Genomic DNA, 18,664 nt, shown 5'->3' on the forward strand with positions numbered 1-18,664 from the left:
TCTAAAAAAGTGAACTCATAGCAACAGAGAATTGATTGCCAGGAGCTGGGAGGGTGGGGGAAATGGGGAGATGTTGATTAAAGGGTGCAGACTTCCAGTTATAAGATGAATGTGGTTAACAACAATATATTGTATACTTTACAGTTGCTAAGAAAGTAAATCTTAAATGTTCCCACAACACATACACGCAAATGGTAACTATGTTAGCTGGTTAATGTGTTAACTAATCTTATTGTAGTAAAAATTTCACAATATATAAATGTATCAAATCATAATGGTGCACATCTTAAACTTATACAATGTAACAAGTAGGTTTTATCTCAATGAAGCTGGAGGGTGGGGAGGCTACCATGGTATTCATGCATGAAACAATGTTGTCTCCATTTCCACCAAAGGAATCACTATTGCATAACTAAACTATTTGTCTATATCTGTGATTGAGAAATACCCAAGTTCCCTAAAAGAGCTTTAACATCCTGTAACTATCACTCTTAAAAGTGTATGGGATTTGGGGTTAAAAAAAGCATATGGGAGTGAGACAGATGTGAGACTGACAGCGCTTCCACTGCTCCTCCCAACGCCAAATAACAATCACAGGGACAGAAAGGCCTCAAAGGCAGTATTTCACATAAGGATTTTGAACACAATACAGTTGCAACAGTTAGCAGGACTTATTGTTAGCACATCAAATAATCTTTTTCCTTACCCTAATATTACATGATGTTCAATTGAGTCACTGCTTATAAGAAGTAGTGACTTATTGTGAATTCTCACATTGTGAATTTTACGGTACTAACTGGATCTTCTATTCTAGCTCAGGAAAAGAACAAACTCAGAAAACAGAACCTACCAAAACCAATTGTCAATAAAGTCTTTTTTTGTTGTTAAGTTCTATTTATAGAGGAGTGCGAGGAGCTAAGGGAACCAACATTTGGTGAAGCATTAGTGGACTAGCAGCATGGGAGATTATTAACAATCTTTAGGCCTGAAGAAGGAGAAAAGTGTTATTGGAACCTGAATGAGTACTGTAGCCATGGGAAAGACCTGGGCACAACCAATGGGAAAGAGACTGTCCAAAGGGTGCCTGACAACTGCCCAAAATTGCAGCCCAGAATGGAAAGAGCAAAGGCAGTTAAGTATGCAGACTGCTCTCTCTTCCTGCCATCTGATCTCTCATGAGTGGCAACAGTTGACTGAACTCAACCAGAAATCAGAAGGCAGGCAAGCCCTGGTAATTCATTAACAGAAGTTAGCCTCCCAAGACAAAGTAAAGAAGAATGGAGAGCGGGGGCAATTGGAAGATACACTGTGCATCAGTTAACTCCTTTCATCCTTTCGAGTCTAAATTTAAACATTACTTCCTAGACTCCTCAGCACTTCCCACTCCCTAACATTGTTCTCTGATAGGGCTTACTAAGGATTCCTGTACTTTGGGTAATAAAGCCAACATACTGTTTCCCAAAACAAAATAACACCAACAATCTTAAATAGCCACAGTGGTTAACAAGACTCTGGGATCAGACCGGTCAAGTTCAAGCTTTAATTCTACCACTTATGGGCTGTGACCTCATCCAAGCTTTCCTCTTTATAAAATGTGGATAACAGGACCTGTCTAGCAGAGTCTTAGGGAAGATTAAGTGAGATAATCTGCCTAAAGCACTTAACACAGTGTCTGGAACACAGTAAGTACTACCCTGCCTATTACTACCGTCATTTCAGTTTGTAAGCTTGGTGAATTCTACAGCACCTTTAAATAAGGCACCTTAAAGAAAAGGCAAGGGGTATGCTGACCTATTCTAATTCTTCGGTTAATTGGTAATGTTGTCATTAGAAAGTTAAAAAAAAAAATCACAAAGTGTCTTCCATCTATAATTCTTAGAAAAATTTGGTTTGAACACTTCATTTTGTAATCTCAGACTTTCCATGTGCAAAGACAATTCTGTGAAAGATATTGGGGTAATATTTAAACTCTGATCATAATACAAGCAGTAGTGATACATAGCCCCACTGGAGTTTCCAAAGTCTGAAAGTGGTAGAATATATTTGATTAGGTTGGTGCAAAAGTAATTGTGGTTTTTGCAATTATTTTTAACCTTTTAAACTGGAACTACTTTAGGCCCAACCTAACATATATAATTTGAAACACTGTTAAATATTTCAGAATTTGTCAAATTTACAAAGCTATAAAATGTAACATCTTATTTTTTTTGTAAAAGGCAGTATTTCACATAAGAATTTTGAGTATCTGGAATTAAACTGTTTTTCTTTGGGAGCTCTCTCAAATGACAGGGTTTTTTTTTTAGCAACCATAAGGGTCAGGAGGCTTGGATGATGCTAAATCAGCTCTGTCACTAACCAGCTCTGTAACCTTAGAAATGCTGCCTCAGTTCTCCAGGATGGCCTAGGTTTCTTCATTTTTTAAATTAAGCAATTAAAATTATCTTCAGAGTACATTCTACCTTTAAAATATTATGACAAGTCCTCACACTATATAATTTGAACTTGGTCATTTTCATCACCTAATTTTCAAGTATCAGCAAACTACCAGACATACATTTCAGAAGTTTGGCATTTCATCTTTTCCATACTTACCTAAGATTTTAAGGAACACACTTGCCATAATTACAATGAAGGAAAGTTATTTTAAAATGTACATAAATACCTAAGAATATTATTTTTTAATAAGTCCAAGTGCGGATTTCTGGTCAAGATGGCAGAGTAGATAAAGGCTATGCTTGCTTCCTCTCACGACCACATCAAAATTACAAATAAACTACAGAACAACCATCATTGAGAATCACTGAAGTCTAGCTGAAGCAAAGCCCTACAACTAAGGACATAAACAAGCCAACTTGAGACTGGTAGGAGGAGCAGAGACGCGGAATGGGCTGGTCCCACACCCATGTTTGACCATTAAAAACTGGGAGGGATATCTTGGCTGCAGAAGTCCCCCCGTCTCTGGAGGAGCAAGGGGACCCAGACTCACACCAGGCTCCCCAGCCCAGGGTTCCAGTGCCAGGGAGATTAGTCCCCATAACTTCTGGCTGTGAAAACCAGTGAAGAGAGTGGCTGAGTGAGACCAGGACGGCTGCAGTCCAAGATGCTCCTCTTAAAGGGCCCATGCAAGGACTTACTTGCTGACAGACTCACTCACTCCAAGCTTCAGCGCTGGGGCAGAAGCTCAAAAGGCACCAAGGACACATGGGGAGGAACTGAGTTGTCTGGCTACAGGATGAACGCTGGAGGGGCAGCTTTCTCCCTGCTAGAGGAGCTGGCGGAATCCACTGTTTCACTGTTGAGCCCTCCTGCCTCCAGGCGTGTAGGCACCGGGAGACGACATGTCTGAGTCTCCATCAACCTGGCTAATACTGTTCCTTCACCCCACCCTGGTGATTCCATGAAACTCTGCCTCATGCAACTTTCGGGTCCATGCAAACCGTTCCAGTGGCTTTCCCATTAAAACAGCCTGTCTTGGCTCATGCTGAAGACTTTCCTAAAATCTCTCAAAGGTTCACAAAACCCAAACAAGCAGCATTTGGCTTCGACATGTCCTGTACCACTTGCTGAGTAGCCCTAAACCTAACACTAGCCACAGCCAGCCACAGTTCATGGCTTGGCCTCTTGAGGCACCTTCAAGCCCAGCATGGGTGGTAGCCACCTGTGGATTGCTTTGTGGCTCATGCCAAGTGGCCCTGGGCAAGGCACAGGCTATGGCTGAACTTGGCAGGATACAACCTGTGGCGAGGCCCTCCCAGGAAGCACCAGAGCTGGTATGCCTGGAGGCCAGCTTCGGACAGAGCCAGAGTATCATCCGGCCACCTCTAAGAACAACACACCCAAAGGGCAGACTGGGCAGGCACCAGAGCCCTGTTAAAGCAAATCCTACTCTATAGGTTCAGCCCCTGCTCCACAGCTCCTCCACTACAGGCATGGCCAGTCTCACAGCCAATCAGGCTCAGGGTCAATCCCTCCCATTGACATGCAAACAGCAACCAAAGCTCAACTACAAGAGGAGGGCACACATAATCCACACAAGGACACACCTGGAGTACACAGCTCAGGTAACCAGGAAGACTGTGCCACTGGGCCCCACAGTGCATCTACTACATAAGGTCACTCCACTAAGATCAGGAGACATAGAAGCCCTACCTAACACCTAGAAACAAACACAGGAAGACAGCCAAAATGGGGAGGCAAAGAAACATGTCCCAAATTAAAGAACAGAACAAAGCTCACAGGGAATATAGTCAATAATATTTTGATAGCATGATATGGTCAGTGTCAGATGGTTGCTGGGTTTATCAGTGATCACGTCTTTAAATATATAAATGTTGAATAACTATGGTGTATACCTGAAACTAATGTAATATTGTGTGTTATCTACATTTTAATAAAATTATTTTTAAAAAGTCAAAGTACAAGCAATAAATGACATTTATACTCCGTACTCACAGGAACAGCTGCCATGAGCGTAGGCTTTAGTACAGTACAGTCTCCTTTACTTCCTTTTTTAATTTTGCTGGACTACATTGAAGAAAAAATAAATAGGATCAGGGAAATCAACCTTAGCAAAAAATGATATAATTCAAATATTAACAATAACAAAGGCATAAATTTACACATGGAATTTGAACATCTACTGCTTTGTGAGTTACCCGTTATAACTACCATAACCTATAAGTCTGGCATGTACGTGCTTTAGTGATTTATCCTGTAGATTATTTCTTCTAGCACATTTTAGCCTGCCTTAGAGGGGAAACTCTGATCCAGAATCAAGGAGAAAGGGATATTTTGGTAAATCAAGAATTATTAATAACATTATCATCAAACATAGGACAGACCATACATTTTCAACAAAACACCTCAACCAAGGTAAATCAAACACTACAACAAAATTGAAGAAACTTTAACTATATTTAATTAGACAAAAAGCAAAGCCACATCTCAAAATCACCAATATGAACATCAATTAACATACAGAAATACTAATTTGATAACATTTTGGTTGACAGAATACTGAAGACACTGCCAGTGATCACGTTGGGGTATACACACGTATACGCAAATGTGTACACATTCTTCTTTTCTTTCTTATATACACAAATACTACTTGGGATTTCAAATGTGAGATCAATAGGTAGAAAAATTGATAGCTGCCCAGTGAAAGAGGTAGATAAAAATAAGAATCTGCTAGATGTAGATCATTAGTCTGTAAGTTTAGCTGTATCACGTGTTAGCCGTGGCCAACACAGGCAGGAAGAAAACTAGCTCTTAAAAACTAGTGTGATCCACTAGTATCACCAGCTCTGCCATATAGAAGGTTCTGCTAGTAGAACTCAATAGCTTTTATCCTACTTTTCTGACAGATGGAGAAAATAAAATAACTCCTTTATTTTACATGTGTGCAAGTGTGTGTACATCTCTGAGTGGAAACCTACACACTGCATGCACACTATACACAGAGGGCTGCTCTATAGAGAAAAATATGGGTTCTTAACATCCTTTAAGTTGGAGCTGCCCTCTATGTGCTGCTGACCAAAATTTGCTATAGAGAGCAGTTCCAGAAGAGCAGTAGCCACAAGGAGCCCTTCCTTCTTTTTTTATTATTCTTTGTAATATTTGAATTCTTCTTGTCTTTACTATGATCACAGTAACCCTAGTTATGACAATATCACTCATCTGCTGGCTTCCACTGTAGTGCCTCTGGTTTCCCACCTTTTTCTGATTTCCTATGTGAGGAAGACTCCTGGATTTTAGATTCCTAGTCTGACTGAGACTCTTTATAGTAAAGTTTATTAAAAAGGTACCGTGTTTCCCCGAAAATAAGACCTAGCCAGATAATCAGCTCTAATGTGTCTTTTGGAGCAAAAATTAATAAGACCCGGTATTACGTTTATATTATATTATACCAGATCTTATATTATAGTAAAATAAGACCTGGTCTTATATTAATTTTTGCTCCAAAAGACGCATTAGAGCTGATATTCTGGCTAGGTCTTATTTTCAGGGAAACACGCTAGGTGCGAATGGTCCTGACAGTTTTGTTACAGACTTTTAACGTCCTACTTGGCCTAAAAGACATAGAGAATGAAGTCATACCAGCAACAGTTTCCGACTGTCCTCTTTCGCCATGCTGAGGCTATTGTTATCAGAAAGGCAGTGAAAACAAAGGTTGCTAGTCTCCAGCTTCTGAACTTCCCCACTGGGAAGAATCGTACTCAATACTTACTGAAATGTTTTTCACATTTCGAAAACATCTGAACATAAGAAAAACTCACTACAAGTGCATTAAATGTAATCATCACAGATTTTTCTTTACATTTTTTTTTTACAATTTATTCATAGGTCTTATTCATAAGTCTATTTTGACTTTATTAAATCAAGTCCTGTTTATTAGTTTACATGACAATTTACTTATTCTCTCCATTACTACTATTCTAGCAGATTTTAAATGTGAACTTTTAACTGAGTGGTCTGGTGAAAACAGCTGCTCTCCATCTTACAAAGAGGTTGTACTCCAAGTACAAAGTAAGTAGGTAGTTGTTTAGAACAAAGAACATTTTTTCATGGAAAAGCCACTTTAAAAGGTTGGTGGATTATCCGTGGGAGGGATAGTGGTAATGACTAGAAAGGGACACAGGAGACATTCTAGGATATGGAAACATTCTCTTTTCTTGATCTAGATGGTGATCATCACAGAAGTATGTATGTATGTATGTATATGTGTGTGTGTGTGTGTGTGTGTGTGTGTATTAAATTTAATCAAATAGTAAATTTAAGATTTATGCACTTTAAGTTTACACCCCAAAACAACCACCCCCACCCCCCCAAAAAAAAAAAACAGAAAAAAGACAGTTGCAATCTCAAAAAACTGTACCTAACTTTTTTGTCTAAAAATTACACAACCTATCTAATCTCTTCCTAAAACGGCGTTTTTACAAAAACAGTAGTATTAAGTTGGTACAAAAGTAATTACGGTTTTTGCAATTGTTTTTAATCTTTTAAACCACAATTACTTTTGCACAACCTAATATTGCAATTTCTAACTGTGAACACCAAGGACACATCTTCTTATCAAATGAATGCTCCACTGAGACTCCCAAATAAAAGGCAGCATTGCCTGGGGTTCTGAAAAATAGCAGCTGGGCCTCCAGTGATGGGAGTGGCAGAAGTCATACAGAGAATCAAGTCATTCCTATCGATACTCAATTTACCTTTCAGCATTCTGAAGCCCACTGCTCCCTTAGAAGCTCTTTTTTTACCCCCAATATCTGGTTGAAGCTTTTCTATAGCCGCTATCCCAAAGAAGAAATGAAACAGAACTGCGGACAGTAGGTATTAGATATGTGATTTCAATGGGCTTAAAAAACATGAGTTAGCCCTACGCATTGTTGGGTTTCCTGTTATGAACAACTGGGCGAAGGGAGAAGCCTGACTCAGAGTAGAAAGCTGAGAGCTGCCTTAGGACATGCTGCAGTGCTAACAGAACTTTCCGCGATGACGGAAGTGTTCACCATCTGTGCTGTCCAGTATGGTAGCCACTAGTCACATGTAGTTACTGAGAACTTGAAATGTCGGTGGAGCAACTGAGAAAATGAATTTTCTGATTCAATTACAATTAATCTGTATTTCAACATGTAACTAATGGCTATTGTATTGGACAGCACAATTCTGGAGAAAACTCAGAGCAAAACGGGGCCAAAATCCTACCATCGACATACATCTCCCAAAAACCCAGCAGTGCCATGGCCAAAATGTCAAAAAGGCTCAGTGTATTTATATTCTCTCTCCTACCTCGCCAAAATAAAAATCGAATAGAGAAAGACAAGATGAAAGTAATTATTCGTTTCAAAATAATTTTAAATAAAATATGTACATAAAGCAATGCTAACAATTCCACAAGGTTATTTACTATAGCTACACATTGCTCTTGAGAGGTATTTTTGAAGTCATGGAAGAAGTTTTAGCTGAATCAAAATATCTCATGTTTTAGCAATATGTCCTTAGCCGAACAGTGGAACTTAATAAGATCATGCCAATAAACTGAAAAGTTTGTCACCTGGTCAGAGAGTGTAAGTGGAGAAGAATATCCGATTCTACAGCCATACGTAAAGCAAGATATCTCTGCTGTCAATTCTAGGACATGAGCTAAAGGCAAATAGCCAATGTATGTGTCCTTTGGTCTAAAACAAAATAAAAGAAACATTTTAGCCAATCTTAAAAAGGCACTGTAAATTAGAAATGTCAATAATCTTATCATTTCAATATAGATGGAGTTTAGGAAATGTGAACATGAGCTCTAATTTCTAAGAAGAATGTTGAATGATTCTCTCTTACCCCAGGCCAGGAATTCTCTCACACTGGCCTGCCATCCCAGCTATCAAATTGCTATGATGCATCATCACTCCCTTAGGTCGGCCAGTAGATCCACTTGTATACATGACGATAGCCATGTCCGAAGGAGTTGGTCTATTTGGAGTAACGCTTGCTAAAATGAAAAAGCACCACATTTTTATTCTGTTAAAAATCGAAACTGCTAAATGAAGACATAATTATTAGATTTTGACATAATGATAAATGATTTAAAACAAACATTCTCGGGTGGCCGGTTAGCTCAGTTGGTTAGAGCATGATGCTCGTTAACACCAGGGTTGCCAGTCTGATGCCCGCATGGGCCAGTATGAGCTGCGCCCTCCACAACTAGATTGAAAAAAGTACTTGACTTGGAGCTGATGGGGCCTGGAAAAACACACTTAAAATAAATTTTAAAAGTTTAAAAAATATTATCTATTAAAAATCAAAAGATAAAAAATGGTTTATCAAATCTCATTAACTGCAGTGAGAACTTCAAACTCAATTTGGCCCACTTTCTGGATGTGTAGCCTAATCCCTCCCTGTCTGCTCATGCCTTTCTCTCTACAGTGTTGTACACAAAGCAATATTGTGAAAAGATTTCCAGGACACTGGAGAATCAGGAAGATAAGTAAGAGTATTGTGGGTAACTCCTCAGGCCTCAGTTCTCTCATCTCTAAAATGAGTAAGTTGGACTAGATTATGGTTCTTAACCACTGGTGAGCCTGAGAATCACCTGCAGAGCTTAAATCAAACACCATCTCTGGATTCTAGTTCTTAGAATTCTGATTCTTTATGTCTGAGATGGATCAAAGGCTCCACAGGTGACACTCATACACACACCCCTGATTGAAAACCACTAGACTTGATATTTTTTATAAGTTTTTACAAAAATAATTTTATTTTAATATAATTGAACCATAGACATGGAATTAGAAAACCATTAGACACTTAACATATTTTAAGATTAAATTCCAAGTAGCAAGTAAAATCCAAGGGATGTTTCTGTTTCTCTCTCTCTCTCTCTCTCTCTCTCTCTCTCTCTCTCTCTCTCTCTCTCTCTCTCTCTCTCATTTGGAATATTTGTTGTGTGTCTGACTTGGGGATTCTTTTGGGTCTTCCAGACTTAGTGCTTCTTCCCCTATCTGAATCAGATACTTGGGTTCTTTTTAATCAAAATTAGAGAGGACTTTTAGGATACTAAGAGACAGAGACCATGCAGAAGGGTTTACATGTCCTTCATTCCCTATCAAAGGTAATATCTAAACAGTATCTAAACTTCACTTCTTCCAGCACCCTGTCTGAAGATAGGAATGTTTTAATCATCTTAAGGGTCCTGAGCCCCAGTGCCATCTTTGCTTATTAAATGATTAGTGGAGGAAAATAGAGAGGTCTCCCCAACAGATTATATTCAGCCATCTTGAGCAGGTGCCAGTAGATTTTTTTACCCCCAAAGGACCACATGATAAATATCTTTGGCTTTGAGGGTGATACAGTCTCTGCTACAACTACCCAATTTTACTGTTGTAGAATGAAAGAAGCCATAGATAACTGTGAGATGAACTGATGTGACTGTGTTCCAATCCAACTTTATTTAGAGAAACAGATGGCAGGCTGTAATTTGCCAACCTGTGCACTAGTCATGCTTCTCAAACTATCTATGGTGAAGACCAATTTTTCCCTTATAATTTATGGATGGATGCTTTTGAAAAATAAAAATGAATTACTGGAAAAACAAAATAAAAAGATATAACATAGGAGCTTAACCTTTTTAGATTAAACCGACAACAAATTACACTTCAATAAATAGGACAGTCATACATAGGGAAAAAGGAAAAAATTAGGAAAACTGTAACTGTTGTTACTCAAAAGTATCTTCTAGCCTACAAATAAAGAGAATAGCTATTATAGACATACTTTTTTTTATCATTCCACAATACTAAGCAAAAAAATTGAGCAAAACTGCAACTTCCAGTATTAAGTGCCTATATGCACACTCTATAGTATGTAGATACTATATTTTAAAATTTTAATGTGACATAAATTTGCTTCTTGTTGTTAATTTAATCTAGGTTAGATTGACAACCAGTGCTACTTATCAGAAATAATGCATACCTAAACTCTTCCTAGTTTTAAAAGTAGCTTTATTGAGGTATAACTGATACACAAAGTACTGCACATTTTAACATAAAATTTACTGCCCATTATAAAAGATTCAGGTTCCCTAAGCTCAGGGTTCCTCTCCTGTAACACAACCCACTACATGTGCAGATATCTAACTCTCTTCACATTGCCCTGTGGAAACTGGGGTGCAGGGAAGCAACATAAATGCTGATACTCTGGGTACCGCTATTGCTGTGAGTAAAATACTATCCTACATCTCTCCCAGGAGTCCTGTGTCTCCAAAAAACTGTGGCAAGCTCACTTGTTTGCTTGCAAGTTGGGTAAAGTTTCAGCCTCTTTGCCATGCTCCACAAGGAGTAGAATGCTATACTTGACATGTGTTATTGCAAATATGTGTTCAGTCTCTAATGAAATATCCAGAAGCTAAACGGATGTTCACCCAACATTTTCTGCCAAAATGAATCCTTTCCTCATCTAGTAGAGTATCATGACCTTCATATCAAACGTGAGAGAAAAACTATTTAAATGGAGTATTAAATTTCCTTAACCCTCTGTCCTGATGACCAACTGATATTTTGCTACAAGGTGGATTTACTTGTTTCAAATGAAATACCAATGACCACCTCGGTGGTAGGAAAAACCCAAGCATGGGGGTCAGTCCGGTGGCTCAGGCTGTTGCAGCTCCATGGTCCTAATGCCAAAGGCTGCCAGTTCGATTCCCACACGGGCCAGTGGGCTCTCAACCACAAGGCTGATGGTTCAACTCCTCAAGTCCCACAAGGGATGGTGAGCTGCACCCCCTGCAACTAAGATTGAACATGGCACCTTCAGCTGAGCTGCCACTGAGATCCCGGATGGCTCAGTTGGTTGGAGTGCGTTCTCTCAACCACAAGTTTGCCGGTTCGACTCCTGCAAGGGATGGTGGGCTGTGCCCCCTGCATCTAACAATGGCAACTGGACCTGGAGCTGAGCTGCGCCCTCCACAACTAAGATTGAAAGGACAACAACTTGACTTGGAAAAAGTCCTGGAAGTACACACTGCTCCCCAATAAAGTCCTGTTCCCCTTCCCCAATAAAATCTTTATTAAAAAAAAAAGACAAGCATGAATCCTGGCAAACAGTTTAGCATCCTCTGAGACATCAGTTAAGATCACTAGAATTAAGCATTAAAAACAGTTTACTGAATGGAAGGCCAGATTATGTCTTCCTTAGGTGAAGTCCAAATTGGACAGTTATAGCAGGTTACAAGAAAGAAAAGTTTGGCAGCAACCACCATAAAGCATGAACCACTGAATACCTCTCTACTACTAAGTAAATCTTAAAATGGTGGTTACCTTTTTGAGGAGAAAGGGAAGGAAACCTTTAATCATATATGGTCTTGACAGTTTTTTTAACGTTTTAAAACTTTGTTTTAAATCAAAGAACTTTACAGTTTTCACTCACATCACCTACTGAAATAACAGAGCAGGAATAAATTTGTTTTAACTGCTTTACTTACAGTTTTCTGGCTTGGCTCCCAACTCTTCAACTGACTGCATGCTGTGGATCTCGAATCCTTCAGGGTATTCTGTTTTATTGATAGTCTTATTGTCCACATAAATAATATGTTTAACACAAGTGATATCTAACAATGCAGTCTGTTGAACAGAAAGAAAATCCAGCTATTAAACATGGGCCTGCAGTAAACTCAGTTATTGAACATTTTCCTGTCCTGTCAGATAACACTACCATGAATTCAAAGAAAATTTCATATTTACCTTAAGTTTGCTTTCCAAAAGTTCAACACTAGTAATCAGATAGGCAGCCTCAGATTCATTTAACCCATGAACTACAGCTTCTTTGCCAAGTGTGGCATATAAAGTCACAACTACATGATAAAAAAAATAAACAAACATAATAGTTAAATGGCAAACATTTATTTGGTATATTAGTTAAGTCAGCCTTAAATGATAGTTATACTCACAGACACAAAGACATTTTATAATTTAATTTGATTTCCTAGTCTCTGCTATTACCCTTCAACCTTGCCTTAAACTTCCCGGTAACCCCAAATTTTCCTCAAAAATTCTCAGGATTCTAACTTTCTAAACCTAAAGAAACCCAGAAATACAGGAAGTGCCACAACTGATCGAGACTCAGTCAATTAAGATTCTCAAGGCCAATACGTTCTGGCTGAACTCTTAACGCAGGTCAGAGCTATCCCAGCTCTGCTGTGACACACACTTTCAATGGTCATAGCACTAAAGAACAGATAAGTCATTGAGAATCCTCAGATTTTGAGGATTTCAAGTCAGAAGACAGTCCATGATCACGTTCACACTCCTTCTATGAAAACTTTTTTAATGGGGCCAGTGTCCGTGCTGATTGGTGACCTCCAAGCCTGAATTGAAGAAGACACAGAGACCTACTCTTTAGGAGCTACCAGACAAAGAAAACATAAACTGAAACCCAGATCCCTTAGAATTAGTGGACCTGTGCTAAACTTAGATAAGACTTGGAAACTCAGCTCTCAGCTGGTAACCCAAATAGCAACCTAGTCAGTAACAGCCACTTTTCATGAGCTCTTAATGTTCCAGTTGGGTGACCGGTACATAGGGGATTATTTCCATATTATCCACTTTTATTTGAAATGCAAACTCTGATTCCTATACCATCCCTGCCTGCAGTGTCCTATTTCATTCAACAAGTAACTGAGTACTTAGTGCATGACAGGAACTGTTCTGGACTGTTAATATTTAAAAGTCATTTCTTGCACAATAGCTAAAGAATCAGAAATACACCCAATTTAACTTTCTGGCCAACATATATATATAATGCCAGTTCAAGCTGTCGCATGCTTATTCCACATGTAAAATGGAAAAGGTCAAATAAGAAGCCTTGAATTGAAGAAATGAACTAGAATTATGCTAAGCAATGACTTTTTGTTGTCATTCTTTCGTGGGTAACTTCCTAAAAAAATGCCCCCAAACCCCAAATCTTTCAAGTGCAATTCACTTCCAATTAAAAAGTAAAATTCAAAATTCTATCCATTAATCTGCCAAATCCCAAACTAGCTCTTAGAAGTTATTATCTTTTAACTTTTAACTGCATTTTATATATATTATATATATATACATACACTGTTTTAGAAATATAATTTACGGCAGACAAATGACTAAAGAACACCTACTTTGAAAACAAGAGGATCTCAGGACAATTTCACATGTAAACAAGGCCCGCTTTCCCCTCCAAAACCACAAGGCACTTACGAGGAAAGTTGTACTTAAAGCAGGTCTGTGCCGCAATCATCCATTCGGCCCTGGTCTCACAGAAAATAGCAATAGTGCTCTTTGGTTTTAATCCCAACGCAGTGAGTCCACTACCAAAGTTATTCACTCTGAGGTTCACTTCAAGATAGTTCATCCATTTGTAATTCCCAAGAATTAACTGTTAAAGTGAGACATTCTCTGATATTAGTATATGTATTCAAACAAGCAATTAGAAATACTATTCAAAGTACAGAACTCTAAAATTTCCCTTAAGCAAATATACAGAACCTATGCACACCCTCTGAGAATTAGTTACACAGCACTCTAGTGCAATGCAAGGATATCTAAAATGCACTTGATTTACGATAGAATGTACCCTCCCCTTAAAAAAATTAAAAAGTGCAAAACTGCTTTACCTTCTTAAAAACCTTTCCATTTGGCTGCATTTCATTTTCTTCACTTAGGATTTCCCTGGTCCCGAGGCTGTCCTTCTTCCCAAACTTGGATACAGCATGATCAAATAATTTATCCAGAGTGTCTGCCCCAGGAATGTCTATGACAGCTAGGGAGTCGAAGTGTGTGACAGAGCGATATGGACTTCCGGGTTTGTCTGAAGTGGGCTTAGCTTTTATTCTCTTTGCCATAACGTTTTTCTTCTTGGCATTGGTAAGAAAATACCACGGAATAAATATAAGGGCACTGTATACTGTTATTAACAAGTGGACAGGCAGCAAAATAATGGTGGGCACATTTAGCTTAAGATTCATAGCGGCAAGGCTTCTACAATGGTGTTTATTTCTTGTTATTCTTTGGCTTCAGAAAGCCTTATTTTGCTGAAGAAGGCAATAATGGAAGCAGCAGTAAGAGCAGCAGTATAGCCAAGGCAGTTCAATTTTAATGATACAGATAAAAGTTAGTAATCTTTGGAAGCCGACAATAAAGTACACCTGTAGGTGAAGACAATGAACCAGGCAGAGAGCAGGGGAAAAAAAAAAGGTATTAACAAGTTGACAGCACCATCGATTTAAATACTTAGGTATTTATTAGTTTATATAATTGATTTGCTACAGAAAGCTGAAATAACTGGTCTGAAATATTGGTACATTCCCTTTTTAATCATTATTGCATAAACTTCTCAATTTAATCTTTTCTAAGTTTTTAGGTATACTGCTACTCTGCACATCATTCTGTAAGTCAGCTGAGTAACACTGCTTTGAATACTTACACGAATGCGTGAATATGATATTTAAATTTGGCTAAACTTTGGGAGAGTAGGGAATGCCAATAATGATGTTTCTCTTAATATGTACATATATGTAAACCAGACAGCTTTAAAACCGGATTGGTTTTGCATCCAAAAGGCAAAACCAACACACCAATTTAGGTTTATTTCTCAAAGATCAACCCAGAAATATTATTCTGAGTTCTTCATGAAGGTAAAATTCTGAGGTAACGCTATTCACTATCTCCTATCCTCAAAATTGGAGAATACAATCATAAAACCATTTCCTAAATGTCCCCTTTGTGCTCAAAATTGTACCAGTTGCCTGGGAGTATTAAGTCAGAAATAAGTGTAATTTCTGGCCCTTGCCCATTAAGAGTTAACACTTCTGAGGTAATCAGCACACAGCATAGACCCAGTGTTGTTCAAACCCTTTTGATGGGAGGAAGGCAGCTAAACCATTTCTTCAAATAAAAACCCATAGACTGCCCATATATAAAACTAAAGTGGAAATACTCTGGCTGAAGCAAAGAACAGGGGTGTCCAGATTCCCACCCTGGACTTCCTAGAACCGTACTCCCAAGGTGACCACTGAAGCATTTCCAATGAAAAGCCCTGCAGAAATATATAACTAAGTACTACGGTGTGCAGGACAAGCAATAAATGCAATAGGAGTCCAAACAAAGTGTAAAATGGCCAAGAGTAACAGAGAGAGGCTCTGTGGAGATTAGATTTAAAAGCTGGACCTCATTTTGAGGATCTGGAAATGAAGGAGAAAGAATGGAGGGCATTCCCTGAAGGAGAACCACATGAAGAAAGATACAGAGGTAGGAATGAAAGGACTTTGGGAGAGCAGACAGTGCCAATAACGACACTGGCCTGACTGGGGCATAGAGTACTCGTTGCCTAAATAGGCTACAGTAGTACAGGACCTGACAAACCAGGCAAAGCAGTTTTGATTTGATGAGGCAGAAAACAAGAGGCCGCTGCAGGTCAGAAGAACAGTGCTAGTTGGAAAGGAACTGCGGAAACAGCCTCAGGGATACTATCCTTCAGGGAGTGTGCCTTGAGCTGAGAAAGCTATTTTGGTGAGTGGAGGCGATTTCAACCATTAAAATGAAAATATTAGTTCACTTTGAGGAGATAAATTGAAGCTCATCCTTCTACAACTCTTGCAGAAATAAATAGGCAGACTATTGAGGCCCTGCACAGTTGTTTGTTTTTACACCTTACTATAAAATGGTAGCTTAATCCTGCCTCTGCTTTTGTTCATGTCCTTTGACTTTATGTGGTGAAATGAGCAAGAAACCACAAGTGAAAAGACCTATATTTCAATCCCAATCTCTGTCACTAATTGGCTGTGTAACCTTGAGCAAAACCATCTATCTGAGTTTAAGATCACACTAGATCAATAGCCCTTCACTTCTTAAGAGGTGACGAGCCCCTTTGAGAATCCAATGAAAACTATGAACCCAATTCCCCCAGAAAGACATGCAAAGCATTACATACAATTTCAGGGGATTCAGAAGTTGCCTGAAATGCTTCCATGCATCCCAAAGGGTGACACCAAGTGCGAACTATGCATTTCTGGCCTACATGGTTTCTCAGGGCCTTTGCAACTTCAAATTTTATGATTTACCCTATCTAGAAATTGCTTTCTCAGTCTAACAAGCCCGGTCATTTACTTCTTCAAGATAAGGTATGTCAAGTGTATATCACAGCGCCTGGTCCTCAATATGCAAGATCCCCTCTAACGATCCTCTTCTTCAACAGACATTTCACGACTACACAAATCCACAAATCTTTCCTTTCTCTAATTTCCTCCATCACTTGAAATGTCTACCACTCATTCTGATCCTTCATTATTCCATTATTTCCAAACATCTAAGCATATAAGCATAGAGCAGTCCAGTAGTTCTCAACCCTATCAAACCCAACTCCTCTTTCTTAACAAAATATTTTATAACACTCCTTTATAAACTTTAAAGGATAGTCACAGATTACCTACACACATTTTTTTTTTAAATGAATACCAAAAAGAAATTAATTCAAAATGAAATAATACTTATTTCAACATATAAATTCTCAGGGGCAATACTAGAAGGCAAACATCTTCAAATTGATAGAAGCCCCTAAGGGATGAGTACCACTTCACTCTCACTTGAGAAATTGTCAGACTTGGGGCTGAAGATATACAAATAAATGGAAGACAGCCTTTGAACGGCTTTACAATCTAGTTGGATTTAAACTGTATTATATGTTTTGTAGCCATTCACTTAATCTTGTTATACACACTTAATCTTTTACACGTTTGCCACAAACCTTGGAGGGAGGGAAATATCTTCTCCTCAATCCTCATAGGACAGACACACATACGTGTGTGTGTGTGTGTGTGTGTGTGTGTGTGTGCATACACACGTAGACAAGGCTTGAAGAACATTCGGGTGAGGAGAGATCAGCGAGATCACTGAGTCAAGGTTTTCAAATTTTCTGGTGGTGGTGAGGGTCATCCATTTGAATAAAAACTTATAGGGACATGAAAACCCAAGTATAGATTTTTTTTTAAAAGGGAGAGTTGCTTTGGTAGGGGAGGTTGTGACAGCCCCTGAAGGCACTCCTTGGAACCTCCAGTTGAACTGAGTATTTGAACCACTGGTATTGTCTGATCCCTTATTCACAAAGGAGCAAATGAGGGACAGTACAAATTGTAACTGAGGTCCACCCCAAGTCTGGTGCTATTTCAAGCATACCAGACAGTCTCTGCCCATTTTTGCCTATCATCTTAAAATCCTTCCTTGTCAAAAGTTTTCTAGGGTTACACTCACGTCTGTTGATAAATTCATTGGGGGGAAAAAGACTTGAATACATACTATGTGTAAGTTTTGAGCACTTACTATAAAGATGAATAGAGCATGCCCTGAATTCTTTATATGCATGCGTGCATGTATATGTGTATTCATATATATATGGAAGGGACATCAGTTCACAAATACATAACATATAGTATGATAAATCCCATAAGAGAAGCAAAAATAAAATGCTAAAGGTACTTTATTCAAAAGAGGGCGGGGGGAACTGCATTCAGTTTGGGGTAAAAGAAAAAGAGAGAGGAAATAGAACCATCCAGAAAAGTTTCAAAAAAACAAACCATTTGATTTGGATGTGAAGGATGCAAATGTTTGCAAAAGGAGAGGGTGAAGACTGGGAAATGAGGACAGTCCTATCAGAGAGACAAGTGGATGAGCAAACGGATGTGTGCAGAACAGTGCAGGATGGAACTGAACCACAGCAAGCAGTACCGCAGACATTAATGCTCTCTGTGTAAAGTGCTGCTCCACTTTTGTGATCCAAGTCAAGGGGAAAACAGAATTATTTCAGAGTTAACTTTACTAGATTGTAGCTATGCTCTAAGGGACACATGCATATGATGATTTGGTGACTCAAGATTAAATACCCTTGGGGCCGGCCTGGTGGCTCAGGCGGTTGGAGCTCCGTGCTCCTAACTCCGAAGGCTGCCGGTTAAATTCCCACATGGGCCAGTGGGCTCTCAACCACAAGGTTGCTGGTTCGACTCCTCGAGTCCCGCAAGGGATGATGGGCTCTGACCCTGCAACTAAGATTGAACACAGCACCTTGAACTGAGCTGCCTCCCAGATGGCTCAGTTGGTTGGAGCGCAGGCTCTCAACCACAAGGTTGCTGGTTCGACTCCCGCAAGGG

General features: G+C 39.0%; 1 protein-coding gene across 5 annotated transcripts in view; it reads right to left on the bottom strand.

Moving 5' to 3' along the window:
- ACSL4 (acyl-CoA synthetase long chain family member 4) overlaps positions 1-18,664 on the bottom strand; it is an 87,417-nt gene that overhangs the window by 19,373 nt on the left and 49,380 nt on the right. For 2 of the 5 annotated variants that reach the window (XM_019717911.3, XM_019717909.3), the window contains 7 exons: positions 14,141-14,671; positions 13,725-13,902; positions 12,234-12,343; positions 11,975-12,113; positions 8,338-8,488; positions 8,060-8,183; positions 4,453-4,524 (listed from right to left, as the gene is read on the bottom strand). In XM_019717911.3, coding sequence (XP_019573470.1) covers positions 4,453-4,524; positions 8,060-8,183; positions 8,338-8,488; positions 11,975-12,113; positions 12,234-12,343; positions 13,725-13,902; positions 14,141-14,491 — 1,125 coding nt within the window. In that variant the 5' untranslated portion in view covers positions 14,492-14,671. The remainder of the gene's footprint in view (positions 1-4,452; positions 4,525-8,059; positions 8,184-8,337; positions 8,489-11,974; positions 12,114-12,233; positions 12,344-13,724; positions 13,903-14,140; positions 14,672-18,664) is intronic. The other 3 variants (XM_019717913.3, XM_074324078.2, XM_019717914.3) reach the window with 2 other exon arrangements.

This window comes from Rhinolophus sinicus, chromosome 18 (assembly GCF_057876585.1).
Source record: "Rhinolophus sinicus isolate RSI-liver-muscle chromosome 18, RSI-T2T, whole genome shotgun sequence".
Lineage (NCBI taxonomy): Eukaryota > Metazoa > Chordata > Mammalia > Chiroptera > Rhinolophidae > Rhinolophus > Rhinolophus sinicus.